At 44.7% G+C, this 14,102-nt stretch overlaps 1 protein-coding gene across 1 annotated transcript in view; it reads left to right on the forward strand.

Moving 5' to 3' along the window:
- The window catches only part of GALNT17 (polypeptide N-acetylgalactosaminyltransferase 17), a 218,605-nt gene that overhangs the window by 194,571 nt on the left and 9,932 nt on the right, over positions 1-14,102 (forward strand). Inside the window, exons 7-9 of the mRNA XM_049803791.1 lie at positions 4,962-5,147; positions 8,639-8,776; positions 10,031-10,126. Coding sequence (XP_049659748.1) covers positions 4,962-5,147; positions 8,639-8,776; positions 10,031-10,126 — 420 coding nt within the window. The remainder of the gene's footprint in view (positions 1-4,961; positions 5,148-8,638; positions 8,777-10,030; positions 10,127-14,102) is intronic.

Consider the following 14,102-nt stretch of genomic DNA (forward strand, 5'->3'; position numbering starts at 1 on the left):
GGTGAGCCCGAATTCTCTTGTATGGCTTGCAGCAGTGTGAAGAGAAGTGGGACATACAAGTTATTCTGACATCCCAGGGGAACCAGCTCCTGCGACAGTGTTTTCTGATGAAAATAGTCTCAAGTTAATAATTTTATCTTCTGCTTCCCTGCCAGTGGGCACCATGGCATAGCAAGGACTGCTTGCATAAGTCTGGGGAGAGGAACAAGGTTTTCTTAATATTTGTGCATTACACCTTGGTTTTCAAAGTTAACTTTTTCTCCCATTCTTTTGCTAGAGGTGCAGCCATGCCTTCCCCTGTGTGTGTCCTTTGCTGCTCAGTGGGTGGTGGGTGGACTTCAATGTTGCTGCACCTGCACCCAAGGGAGGGAGCCCTGAGGGGCCGCTGTCCATGGGGTGAGTGGAGGGGGACAGCACACGGTGGAGGAAGCAGCTCTGACCTGCCAGAGAGGATGGGGTGGGACAAGGCAGCAGCTCCCCTTGCTCAGCAGCATCCTCCTGCTTGCCCCAAGTGTCAACCAAACACGTCTTCTGGGCTGCTCCCTCCAAGCAAACCAGACCTGTAAAGCACTAATCACACCGGCACCGCCAACCTCAAGGCATGAGCTTGGCCAGCCCCTCTAACGTGTATTTCTAGCCCCGCTCAACTGAGGAGCGTGAACGATGCCTTGAGCCTGGCGTAGCACAGGACGGGCTTTCAGCACCCTCCTGGGTGGTGGATCTCCTCTGGGTCACCCTTTTCTGCCTGGCTGGCTCCTTTGACATTAGACAGATTGCCAAAAGCCCTTTTGTTTACATAATGCTTCTTGGGAGTAATCACTGGCTCTGGCAGACAGAAGCAAGGCAAACTGATAGCTGCAGTACATTTTTGAGGGCAAAGGGGATCATGGACAGTAATTGTTCTTAACTACATAACACTTGGAAAATGGTTTCTGTGGCTGCTGCAATGAGCTGGTCAAGCGAATTGGGATTTTCTCGCTGTCTCTATTAGATGCACAAAGGACCATCAGTACACTATGTTTTGTGAGCAGTCTTCCATTTTCCCTCCATTACCAGGAATGCAGTAACTGCAGGGGATGTGCACTTCCCCAGGCAATGCCAGGGTGCCTCCTCCCTCAGCTCGCTCGCAGTCCCTTCTAACAGGCCTGGTCACCATTGCTTTCCAGGATGCTCCCAAATGCTGCCGTTACTTGTGTTCTAGCTGAATGAAGGACTTGTCCTAGGAATGAAGACATACAGAGTGCTCCGTAAGAGCACTGTGAAAACAGCTTTGATATTGTAACTGGAGGCCCGAAGGCTGATGGCAGAGGAGATGCTGATGCCTTGGCTGGTAGGTACGCGTGCACAAGAGAGGTACCTGGACCTCCCTTGAAGCTCACTAGCCGTATTGCATCACGCCAAATCTGCTTCCCATTTTGGGTTATCCCCAGTGCAGGTCACTGTGATGCCAGCTGCTTCACAAATGTTTTCTCACACCCATGACACCTTCGTGCATCTGGAGGGTGTTTAGAAAGCAAGGCTGGGTCACCCCATCGCTGGAGCATGGTGATGAAGTCTCATGCTAACCAAAATTTGCCTCCCGCATGTGCAAAAGCTTCTAGAAAGTAGATGGTTGATGCAGTTTCAGCTGTACTCAGACATTTCACTGCTTGAGAGGAATTGCTGCTTTTCCATGCTGAATTCTTAGGACAGTCATATTTTGCTTGGAAAATAATTGCAAGTGTATTACCCACCAGCTTTCTGAAAAACACATCAAAGATCTCTGGGTGATGGATTTGTTTTCTGTTTGTTTCTCTAGGATTTGTTCACTAGAATTTCGTGTTAACTGGTTATTTATAAATCTAAGCATCTTTCTGTATGTTTGATTATTCCTGTGTGTAGACTGATGGAGAAGTTATTGAGTCACCGTCATTTACTGGAGGAGAATGCTTCTATTTTTAATTCTGCATCTCTTGACGGGTGTATGAATGGCAAGCTAATAGTCATGTTGAAATCTGAATGTCAGAAAACAAGGGAGAAACTTGAGACTTGCTTGTCATATTTAACCTGCTGTGTTACGTACTCTATCTTGAGTCTTTAAACAGGGCTTTACGTGCCATCCATGCATATTTTGTGAAACAAAGTGGTCATGATTTCATCCTTTGTAGGAAGCAGTGTAAAAGATTCTGCCTTGTTAAATAGGCTAAACATTAATTAATTGCACAAAACCTTATTTTTCTGATTGCTCTTAATGTTGTGCTGGCTCTTGATTACCCATCTACTAAGAGGTAATTCTTCAAAGAATTAGTAGAAACAGCATGCTGGGCTGAGTGTCCTGTTAATGCTGTTAATTGCAGTAAATAGAATATCTTAAGGGATTGTAGGTATATTTGCTATGAACATGAAAAATCTACTTAATAGGAAGGTAATCTATTTGTTAAAGGTCTTTGATGGGACAAATGGCTGCTCAGTAGGGACATAAATGAAGGTTCTTCGGGAACCTTCTGCCCTCAGGGTCTGAGTGCCACAAAGGTAAAGCTGCTGCAGGTTGGGGCATCAGGGCATCAGTGAGGCGATGACTTCCAGCCTTGTTGGGAGGATATTGGTCCACAGAGCCCTTTTGGTTGCAGTGTCTCACAGCTCATCTCACGTTGGCACCAAGAGAACAAAGTCTGGGGCCTCTCTCTGGGCCATTCACCGCTCCACAGTCATGGTTATTGCAACGATAAAGCATCATGCTTAGCTTGTAGGGCAAGTACACCTCATGCTTCATGGCTGTGGAGGATGTCCCCTGGATTGCAGCCCTTGTGCTGTCACCTGTGGACTGGTTCACATACATTTTTGTATGTCAGCAGGAACAGAAAGTCATTGCCAGGCACATGGGAACAAGCAACATCTTCCTGGGGCCGTGGTTTACTCCTCTACGCTAAGGACAGCAATGCCAGGTGTGACTTGGCTGTTTCCCGTGTAATAGGTCTCTTTGCTCCTGTTGTTACTAGCAAAAATGTTTATAAATGCCTTGTAAAAACAGTTAGATTATTTAGTTTATAATGACAGTTTAGGCTTTATTTAGGAGATAGAAGTATGGTCTTCCCTTGCATAAGTGCCTTTTTTGAATTAAATTTTTACTGATCTCTCTGGAACTGGCTTGTGGATACATATATAACCAATGCCCTTTGCACAAAGCCCAACACTCTTTCTCTCTCAGGTTTTTACAATATGTGCATTTCAAGATAGTTTGTACAGACATTCCAGAAATCTAGGAAAGCTGTCTAGTATAAAGCCCTGTGAATTATTTAACTGAAGCATGGAAAGGCAATAGTGCATCTTTACTGTTAGAGGCAAACTTGCTGGGAAATGACATTTTAATTACGTCATGGTTTTTACATTTTTTAAATAATTGTTCTGATCTCAAATCAGGGCTAAACCTAACAAATCCCCAAAACTGCAAAACCAGGTGGTGCTGGGGATCTTACAGGACTGGCAGGTTTATTCAGCACTGTAGGTGAACCCAGAAGCTTTGGGAGCACCCAAAGGCAGAGCTCGATGCTCCTATTTCACCAAGACATTGAGAAACTAAAGAACTGATCAGGCAAGAAACACAGGCAGTTTTTCTCAAACTATTGCCTTGGGAATGTTCCTTAAAAAATATGTTTCTTTTTCTTTCGAACTACCTTGTTCACTTCTTATTTGTTTTGCCAGCATGTGGCCTCTTGCAAAAACTTCGAGCAGACCTTGTGGACTTGGCTGGCCAGAGGCGAGCATGGTTGCAGCTGGATAGGAGGGACAGGCATGTCCCTCATCTCAGAGATCAGCTCTGAATTCGCTCTGGAGGCAAGCAATTGTATTTAAAAGTGTTCAGGAAGGTCAAACAGCCGAACAGGAGTAAGATGGGATTTTTTTGCTATGTGTTTATGCACCAGCTAATAAAATGGGGCTCTGATTTTTTGATGTGGGCTCCTATATTCTGCAGTAATCAAAGTGAGAACAGCCTGAGTAGCAGGATTACCCCAAGGGAAGATGTTTCCCCGCTGTACTGCCCCTTACTCATGTCACCTGGGCTTGGGATGTTCACGTGCCCAGTGCTGGATGGGCTAAATCCACCGCTTAGAGATTAAAAAGGGCAGCTGATACAGCCAGGAGGGTCCCTGTGCTGCCGGGAGAGTGTATTGAGTGGGGTAAAATTTAGGGAACGCAGATGGGATAAGAAGTGGTGAGTCTGGAAGAGATCCCAGAAACGATGGGTGTTATAACAACTGTGCAAAATGATAATGCGGAGCAGACTGCAAAACAGGCGAAACTGGGATTATTAGGCCTGTTTGGCATATGTGTTTGTAACGATTGCCTGGTGTCCTGGATATGCATCTTTAATTAAGATAAATAACTTCTTGGTGAAGACAAACGGGGAGAGAAGAACCAAGGTATGGCAAGTCTTTCTGTAAATTCCCTTTCTGTGTGATAAAAAGAAGATCTCAAAAGATTTTATTAAGTTGTAAACTGTGATTTAAGGGAATTTTAAACAGCATGTGAAAGAAAAATAATGAACAAGTGTTTTCAAGTGGGAGAAATCTGTCCCTGCCATATGTTTCACTGAGTCATCCCTTCTGCAGGAGGAGATCTTGCAAGTGTTTCAACTATTCCAGTCGCTAATCCTTTTTATTTAGCAGCAACATCACTGTAAACTCAGCACTGGATCCTGCAATGCATTAATACCACTTGATGGATATAGACCTGATCCCTCTAAATTTGACACGTGTTTTGCTCTGGTTACAGGTTAAATTCTCCCTATGTGTCTCGCTGTTGAGCAAAGACCAAGCCTGGCCATGCGTTTCCACTTGCCGGCTAGATGATGTGGTGCTCTGTGCTCGCCAGGATATTATAGAAACCTCAAAACCCAACACTTCTTCCTCTTTGATGTATATGTGGACCCTTTACATCACAGCAGAGCCCTGGGCTGACGGTGTTGTGTGGTCGTGTTGCAGGTGTGGCTGTGTGGTGGCAGCATGGAGGTCCTGCCCTGCTCCAGGGTGGCTCACATCGAGCGCAAGAAGAAGCCCTACAACAACAACATTGGCTTTTACACCAAGCGCAACGCTCTGCGGGTGGCTGAGGTGTGGATGGACGACTACAAATGGCACGTCTACATTGCGTGGAACCTGCCGCTGGAGGTATGGCCATTGCACCCTATCCTAACTCTTCGTTTTATTGGGTTAAAAACTTGAATTATAGAGCATTTAGTGCCCCTGGGTGAAGCAGAGCCTTGAATATCCTGAGTCGCATCCCCAGCTGTGGAAGTCAGCAGAGCTCCCTCGGCTTTGATGGAGATGCTGCAAAACCTGCAGACTTTGGAGGAATTCCTACTGTTCACATCAGCCTTTTTATTTTCATTTCTAAAGATTAAACCTGTATTGTAGTGTTTATCTCCCCGTTGAGTGTTTACACAGCGTGAGTTTATGTCATGACGTTGCTCCGCAGATGGAGTCTGTCTGTAAAGTCAGTTGGCAGAAGATTATTAATATCAGCATCATTAGTGCATGAGCTTTTTTCCTGCAGGTTGGGGAGGTCTGTGTCGCGTGCAGCCCAGCTCGGGTTTCCCAGCTTACAGATGCTGTCGCTGCCCAGAGCTCACTGCGGACGGTGCGTGGTCCAGGTGCCTGGGCTGTTTGCTTTCCCAGCGTTGGGAAAGTCGAGGCCATCAGCGCTTAGAAACCGTGTTCAGAGGTAAAGGATTGGAGGTCAGTGGCTCACAGAAGGAGATCCCCTCTCAGCAGTGCCTCGTGCAAGTGCTCCAGAAACACTCTCTTTAAATAGCTTTGGTGGTTTTATTTATTACTGCACAGAAATGGTTAGATGTTCTTAGATCTGACGTTTTTTGTGTAAATCCTGCCACGTCACAGCATGGCGTGCCTTTGGAAAACTGGCGTCCTGCCAGCAAGGCAAAGTTACCATGCCCAGGGGACACATCCTGCACGTGGACCTATCTAGGTGATTCCCTGCACTTCTGTGTAAGCTCTGTAGGCTCCAGGAGGACTTTATATCGGTCCAAGGCTGCTGCTTGGGCTCCGGTCTCCATGCAGGTTCTCTCTAATCATGAAACCCATGAGCATCTCCTGCTTTCTGGCTCTCAACACTGCCTGGAACGCACTGGGAGCAGCCCTGGCTGGGCCAGTCCCCCCCATCTCCTGCCTCTGGTCCTGCCAGAAGAAGAAGAAGGTGTGGCGAGGAGGGGATGCAGTGATGCTCTCCTGATTATGTGGGGGATGAGGATTCGGGGTGCCCTGCAGAACCCCCTGACAGCCACTCCACTTGCAGTGTACTTATTTAAGCATGAGAACTGGGCTGCTCTGTTGAAGTGCAAGGAAAAACCATTGCCACAAGTGGCCATACCCTATGTGAGCAGTTATTTACAGCCACCCTTCTGGTGCTAAAAATAAACACAAAATATTCATAACTTGCAGATCACACCCCTGCAAAGAGCTGCTGTGGTCCTGATCCTGCTGTGGCAGGGTAACCAGCTGGCAGCACTGTGCTCCAGGGCATTTTGAAAAACACTAAAACATAAAAACATGAGCTGCTGCTGCTTTCTGAGGAAAGGTTACATCTAGGGAGAGTTGCTGGCATTTAGAGCTGCAGTAGTCGCAACTTTGTACTGCATTAGAGTACAACAGGTACCTGGGAAGGGTCGATGAGCTGCCTGTGCTGCTGGTTTGTCATCCTGGGGGTGGTGGGGAGTCCTGGATTAGTTTGTTATTGAGTAATAGATGAATAGAGATGGAAAGAAATGCTGTTTACCCAACGAGCTGCAGGAGGGCACTGGCTGTGCTGGGCACGGCTCCAAGTGTTCAGAGGAGCAGAGAGTTGCCTGCAGGACTGAGTGATTTCAGGTCTCCCTTAAAAACAGGTTGCAAGATCCAAATGCCCATAGGCAGGGATCATAAATTACTGCAGGTTCAGCCCTAGTCCTCAGGACGATTCCTTTTTAGAGGTGAGGCACCATGCTCCTGCTCAGGAACAGCTTTGGAGCGTGGCAAAAAGGGATTAAAATTCATCAGGAAGCCTCAGGTCCTGTACAGCTCGGAAAAGGCAGCATCGCATGAATTGGCACTGGGAGTGGGTCTGGGGAAACACATCTGGGTTACTCTAAAAACAATTTGAGATTTTTATATAGGTCTTACCAGTAAAATTGAGGTTTAATTTTAGAGAAGCCTTGTTTGACAGGTGATATTGTGCAGGGGTTTATGGATATACACTGCATTATTTTGCGATGCCACTATGTTCAAAACCAAGCCAAACCCCATGCACTGAATATTTCAGGTGCTGACTGGTTTCTGGTCCCACTTTGCTCTGTGACCCATCTCGCCCACTCACATTTCAGCCTGTCCTACCTGTCTATACTGAATCATCTTTATTTTTACTGATCAGCTACCAGTCGCCTATTAAAACGGTGTCTTCTCTAAAGCAGAGTGAATAATTCATTAGAAGATCATTACAAGCATTGTAATGGAAAATTGCTTTCCCAGCTGTATTTAATGATCACTGCAAAAGACAAGAGCAGGAGCTAAAATAGAGTAGAAACCCAGACACCTGTAGGAAAGAGTAAAAGGGGCTGCAGTGTGCCTTTGGTTTCCTTCATCTGGCTGCTGCATTAGTTCCCCAAATTCTGTAATGGAATAAAAGGTTAAAGGGGGACAGCTCTCTTCAGCCCTGGCTCCCAGCTCCTGTAAGATTGTTCCTTCGGGGACAGATATTGTAGCTTTTTCTGCTTTTAAATTGGCTTGAGCAGTGGGGTTCCTCTGTGTTTCCAGGGAGACTATTTCACCACATAATTGTCCAAATTGTCAAGAGGTTTTTCTGAGGTTCAGCCTCAACTTCTCTTCTCCTGTGATTTTTATCCTTTATTCTTAGCTATCTGCCTCTATTATGTATGAATCTTAAACCTTTCTTTTTTTTTTTTCCTTTTCTCCCACCTTCCCCCCCCCCCCCATTTTATACCTTTTAACTGTGCTGTCCTCTGCATTGCCTCTTAGTAGGGTCACACACCGTTGGTGTGTAAGGGGAAGGGGTTTGGTGCTCAGTGCACAGTGAGGGATTTGCATTTCCAGGATTCAGCACGTGACCGTCTTTTAAATCCTGATGTACATTTGCTGTTAAGCTTTTCTGGAAGTCCTGTACATCAGTACCTAAAAGGGAGGTGAGATCTTTTAAAAATAGGCAGATTCAGTCTTTCTCAAATGGATCCAAAGCCCAGGGGCATCAGTGAGAAGATTCACCTCTGTTACGCTGCACTTCTCGTATTTCCTCCAAAACATTTTCTTCTCCATTTGGGTGCTCTCTTCTAAATTACCTCCCAGGACCAAAACACATCCAGCATCAATCTGGTGGCCATTGCAAGGATGCCTTCAAAACCTATGAGAGATGTACATATCTCCTTCTCGCTGTGGCTGTGAAACCCAAGTCTTCCTTCTGACTTCTGTGAGGATGATTTCAGCTTGGGCACACATGCTAAAATTCCCTGGCATGGCCTCTGCTGGGAGTTAGTCAGCTGTTGGCAGTTTCCAGGCAGCTTGGAAGTGATACCAAACATCAGTGAAATACTCTCTTTTAAAATTTTTTTTTAAGAGTATCTGTTCAGTGACCTGCTGTGTCTTTATTTTTTCAGAATCCAGGTATTGACATTGGGGATGTTTCTGAGAGAAAAGCATTAAGGAAGAGCTTGAAGTGTAAAAATTTCCAGTGGTACCTGGACCATGTTTATCCAGAAATGAGAAGATACAACAACACTGTTGCTTATGGCGAGGTAATTAAGGCTGAGCAGTCCCTTAGATCAAACTGGTAATATTTACAGCTGGTGAGTCCCTGATGAGAAATAGCCTCAAAGGAGAGGAATGTGAATCAGAACCTACTATTTCTGTATAATTATATATAAATTTTTATAAATCTGTTCACAGTTTCTTCTAAAAACCTATTTGGGGATTTATTTCTGATCTTGGAGACCATATACAGTAAAATATTTTAATACCTCATTTACTGAATTGACAGAAAATTATCTATATTATGCATTGACTCCATGGATTAAGCAGCTGTATGTATATTTTTAATATGTAGTCATCTTATAAAACCCTTTGACTTAAATTCAGCCTAGTTCTTTACAAGGCCTCTGTAGGATACAGTGAATTGTCACAACAGCTTAAGGACGAGATAAAGTAAGGAGACTTAATTCAATCTCTGTTGGCTTTGAGACCATACTGGGAATATAAAACCAGGCATTTATGGGAACTAATAATACTCTGTTCGAATAAGTCTCATGGAATAGTGGCAGTTTGAGAAGGCTTCCTGAATCACAGACCGAGCACCCCAGATGGGCGTTAATTTTAAGAAAGATTTATTATCAATGTTACTTAATGCCTTCATGCTAAAACCTCCTCAAAAGTAGTATTTTCAGAGGTATTATTGCAGTTGCCCTACGTGGGGAGCCTGGAGAGAGGACAGCTCTGCGTTAATAGACCTGGTGGCTGGGGTTCAGCAGCCATTCGGCTTTGTAGCATGAGCGAAGCACATCCATGCTCCCTCTGAAGTGTGTCTTTCAGTACTTGATGGCTGGTTTGCCATCTCTCTGTCTCCTCCTGCATCCCTGTGACTTTTTGAATAGGCTCCTTGTGCTAGCTGGACTTTTTTCCCTGCCTTGTTGAGCACTCTGAGATTTCGATGAAATACAAGTGATTCTGCATTGATTTCAGGCTCCTGGCAACATGCTGACAGCAGTCTAAAAATATGTTTGTTACCACCACACATGACCAAATACAAAGAAAACTGTTCAAGGAAGTTGGCTCCTTTGAATGGTGATTATTATATAAAAGCAGTCATCATTAGACTCTGTATTTAAAGAAAACATATGGCACACTAAACCTTTCTCTGCCTGATTATGCCTAGTGATAGAGCACTGTATATTCTTTCTATAGCAAGAGAGGCTAGAGACATTGCTGCGCATCAGTTTATTGCTTATTTCCGAAGAGACGGGGCCATATAACTCCGTACTTTTTATTTCTTACAGCTTCGAAACAACAAGGCGAAAGACGTCTGCCTTGACCAGGGCCCGCAGGAGAACCACACAGCCATATTGTACCCATGCCATGGCTGGGGACCGCAGGTGAGGAGTTGCTCTGCTGGGACTGCGCACACCGGGAGCCGGCAGTACCCGGCAGAGGACGGAGTATGGATATGCAACATGTCTGTTGGCTTCACTCTCAAATGTATAAGGCCCAGCTTCTTGTTAAAAATACCTCAGATATAAAGGTGCATTTTCCCAGCTACTCGTAGAGTAGCTATTTTCTGGATTACCATAATCATGCCAGAGCTGCAAGTAAAAGCGTAATTTGAAAAAAATCTTCCAGACGAGGGTAAATAATGCTGAAAGCAAATAGCCAATGAGCTGAGCAGAGAGTGCACAAGCAGAGCATTTTAAGACGTTTCCTTTCTCTTTCACCCAGCAGAGTAAAAACATACCAACTGGGTAAAGAAAACAAACAGTTCTTTTTAATAGGATGATAATTAGCCATTTCAGCTTGGCTGGGGTTTACCATAGCATTAGTTTTCTAGCACTCCTTTTGCCTCTCCAAAAGTTTCGGAGCAACACAAAAGCTTCTTATCCTAATTTCAAGCTTATTCTAGATTAAAAATCATCATTCCAAGATTCACTCTAGATCTCATATCTTTTAGAAGATTAGTGGATGTGTCAAATACTGAAAGTTAGTGATGATGAACTAATTCAGCCTCTTCTGTAGTTTCAGCTCTTACCATGTTTTAAGAAGAAAGCAGCATGGGAATGCTGCTGGTTCGATCGCCATAGAGTTGGAACGAAATAGGGTACAACACTAGCTCTGTCACTGCTGGCATCTGTTAAACCAACGGCAGACTCTAAGCTGGACTTTGAGGATCTGCAGCTCTAGGGATAATTTACCCAGTTCCCCACTAACTTCTCCTGTCTGTTTCTCTCTTATCTTTGCCCATATCCTCACTACAGTATTTTGCCTAAATCCTGTGGTTTCCTTTGTGGTTTTCTTTCTGTATGCCTAGCGGTCATCATCTCATCATGCAAATCCCTTAGCACAATGTCCTTCTCCCCTACAATCTTTAGGGAGAAAATACAAGTTTCCCTTTAGGTCTGGGAGCAGAATGGCCATCTTATGACACATGGGGTTTTCAAGAATTACAATGTGATTTTTAGGTTTTCTTTCATTACCAAAATTATGCCTGACCTCCCTAAAGCCACAGAGTAGCAGCACTTGTTCTTCTGGCATTTTAGCTCTACCCAGTGAGGCCCTGGGTGTTTATCATCAGGATTTGATGTATGTATCTGACTTCAGTCTCCTGCTTTTGTTTGCATTTCCCATGTAAATGCACTGGCTACCTATATTGGAAATTTAGCCAAAGCAGGGAGGTTGCAGATGATGGGCTCTGCCATCACTGTGCTTGCACAGTGTGTAGTGGCAACGGATGGAAACAGGGATAAACTCCTCTGTGACAAGGCTGTTTCTTCTGTTGCTTTTCTTTTCTCTGTGTTGAAAAGTCCATGCTCATTGTCAGGCTCAGAAATTTTTCCCTGTTACCGTCTCTGGATCAGCCACATCTGTGCTGAAGGGGTTGCATCTACTGATCTGCCTAGAAACTGGGGCAAAACTGTACCTAAAAGCTGTCTGAATGCCAAGTTTCTAGGCTGAAGCCATCATCCACATTCTCTCAAAAGAAGGCAAGATGTGCCGCAGGAGGAGACCCGTGGCACCTCGCACGGTGCGGTAGGTCCTTCCTGTCGCTCTGCATTGCCCAGAGGATGAGTCTTACACTGGAAGCTTAACATTGATTGAGGGAACTTAGGTGAGACAATCCCATCCGACCTGTGCCCAGATGCTGAGTTAGGTAAGTTTAAGGTGTCTACAGAGATTTCTTTTTATTTGCAGGACAACAATCTGCCTTGCTTGTTTTAGGGAAGACCTGTCCTCTCATTGCACATATTGTGGTTGCTGTGCTATATGGGCTGTGTTCTTCCCTTACCCAGTAAGGCAGCCCTGGCTTGTCGTTCCACTGTTTTCTGTCTTGGCATCGTAATGTTTATTACTCTGGCATTGGCCATGCCTTCCAACAGCTTTTTTTAACATCATGACCCCAAACCAGAGCTGTCAGTGCTGGCAGATGACGTGGGGTTTAGGCTGAGAACTGCTGGATGGGCAGGACCACGTCTAAAGTGTTGTGAGCACCTAAGTCCTGTTGAAATTACTGCACGACAGCAAACTGCTGTGACGAAGCAGCACAGGTGACACAGCAATTTACCATCAAAGGCAAGCTACTGTATCAAACGTTCATCTCAACCCAGAACTGCATAAATTACATAGAAATGCTCGACATCAGTGGTTGAATTCTGCTCCCAAGAGCTCTGTAAGCCTGCCCTGTACCGCTGCTCCAGGGTCACTGGGATCTCCGTGCTGGTATGGAGAGGGGAAACTTCTGTTTCCTTCATGATGTTACAGAAGAAAGCTCAGCACTGCGGTTGTATTCATTAAGACCAAAACTGTGAAATATAACATAAAAAAGACCATCCCATTAAGTACCTGCAGATATTTGCATAATCAAACCCTGCCTGCGAAAATTGCTCCCATGAATCAGAAAGGAAAGCAGGGTGAGGAAGAAAAGTGCCTCACCAGACAGTAGGGTTTCCCAGCTTATTCGTGGTAATTTATTTATTGAGCAGATTTCCAGTTTAAGCATCAGAGCTTTCCAGTTCAGACAGAGACTGCTGAGACTGGTTTGCTGGCTCCAGCTGCATTTGAGCCCATGATGGGTTGTAGCCCATCCTGGATTTGGGTGTCTTTCTTTGAATACCCCAATATTGAATACCTGTGTGAATACCAGAGATAAGTAAGCAATCTTGAAAACAGAACTTTCTTTAATCCATTGGTCATGGCAGATAATGCCAGTCTAGCTCCTTCACAGGTACTCATGCAGCCCATATGTGGGAGGAGGTCTTTTCTGAGGGAGGGAGGTACCCCAGTTGCAGTTTTTCAGGTGGGAAAAACATATTAGAGTTCACAGCTAAATCTTGTAGCTGTTCTCTAGGGTCTGGGAACATGTGAGCCCATCCTGGTAGCTTTCCTGAGACAAGATCTGACTTTTTTGTCATGTCTTGAGGATTAGCTCATCAAATCTGGATGAAAACCTGCATTAATCAGGGCTTAGCAAGACAGGATGTCACTTCTCTGTTCTATCACAGGCCTCAAATACAACTTAAACACATGCAAAATGACCCTCATTGGCATGAGGATGAGCTGAAGATTGAGATAGAGCCCAATGGGGATGTAATGCTGTGGCAGCCTTAGTGAGTATCTGGGGTCGATGATGCTCAAGGAAGTTCATTTTCAGCTAAAAAAAATATGTATAGTTCAAGTGATGGGAATGCATAAAGACCCTGTTCTCACAATATATTCACCCTGGGCTATCCAGACTCACCAGGACTAAGTAATCCTAAAGCTCATCTGAGCCTGAACTGCAAACTTCAGGAGCCACCTGAGTCTAGAAACCAGCTGCGGGAGTCCTTCAGGGTAGAGTCAAATCTCACTTTGGTTTATCCTTGCCTTTCAACAAAGGTCAGTCAACGGTGGCTGATCGAGTCACTGCTAAATATAACCTAGCTGTTGCTTAAATGCACACAATTTTTTTCTTAAATGGCACAAACTGCATTTTGGACTTTCTGGATGGAAACTTAAATCTCTAAGTGCATTATAGTATGAGAAACTGAATTAGCCTGACATTGTCTGCTAACCCTGGGCTTTAAGATGAATGGCTAAAAGCAGGTTATTTATTTTTTTCCTCCGCTGTTTTTGTGATTAAACTTAACAATGTTTTCTTTTCCCACCTGATGTTCTGAAGTCAAACATTGCAGTGCTGCTGGCTCCCTTCAGCTCACCTGTTGCGCAAGCTCAGCACAGATTTTTCTTCCTTTTCTTTCCTTCCACCTCTACATTGTCCCTTCCCTCTCCAGCTGAGAGCCAGTTCTTGGCAGTTCTTTTGTTTCGTGATATATGCAATTAGTTTAACTCCTTGAAAATGCTTTTTAAAAGTAGCTATCAGTGAGT

Source organism: Accipiter gentilis, chromosome 6 (assembly GCF_929443795.1).
Source record: "Accipiter gentilis chromosome 6, bAccGen1.1, whole genome shotgun sequence".
Classification (NCBI taxonomy): domain Eukaryota; kingdom Metazoa; phylum Chordata; class Aves; order Accipitriformes; family Accipitridae; genus Astur; species Astur gentilis.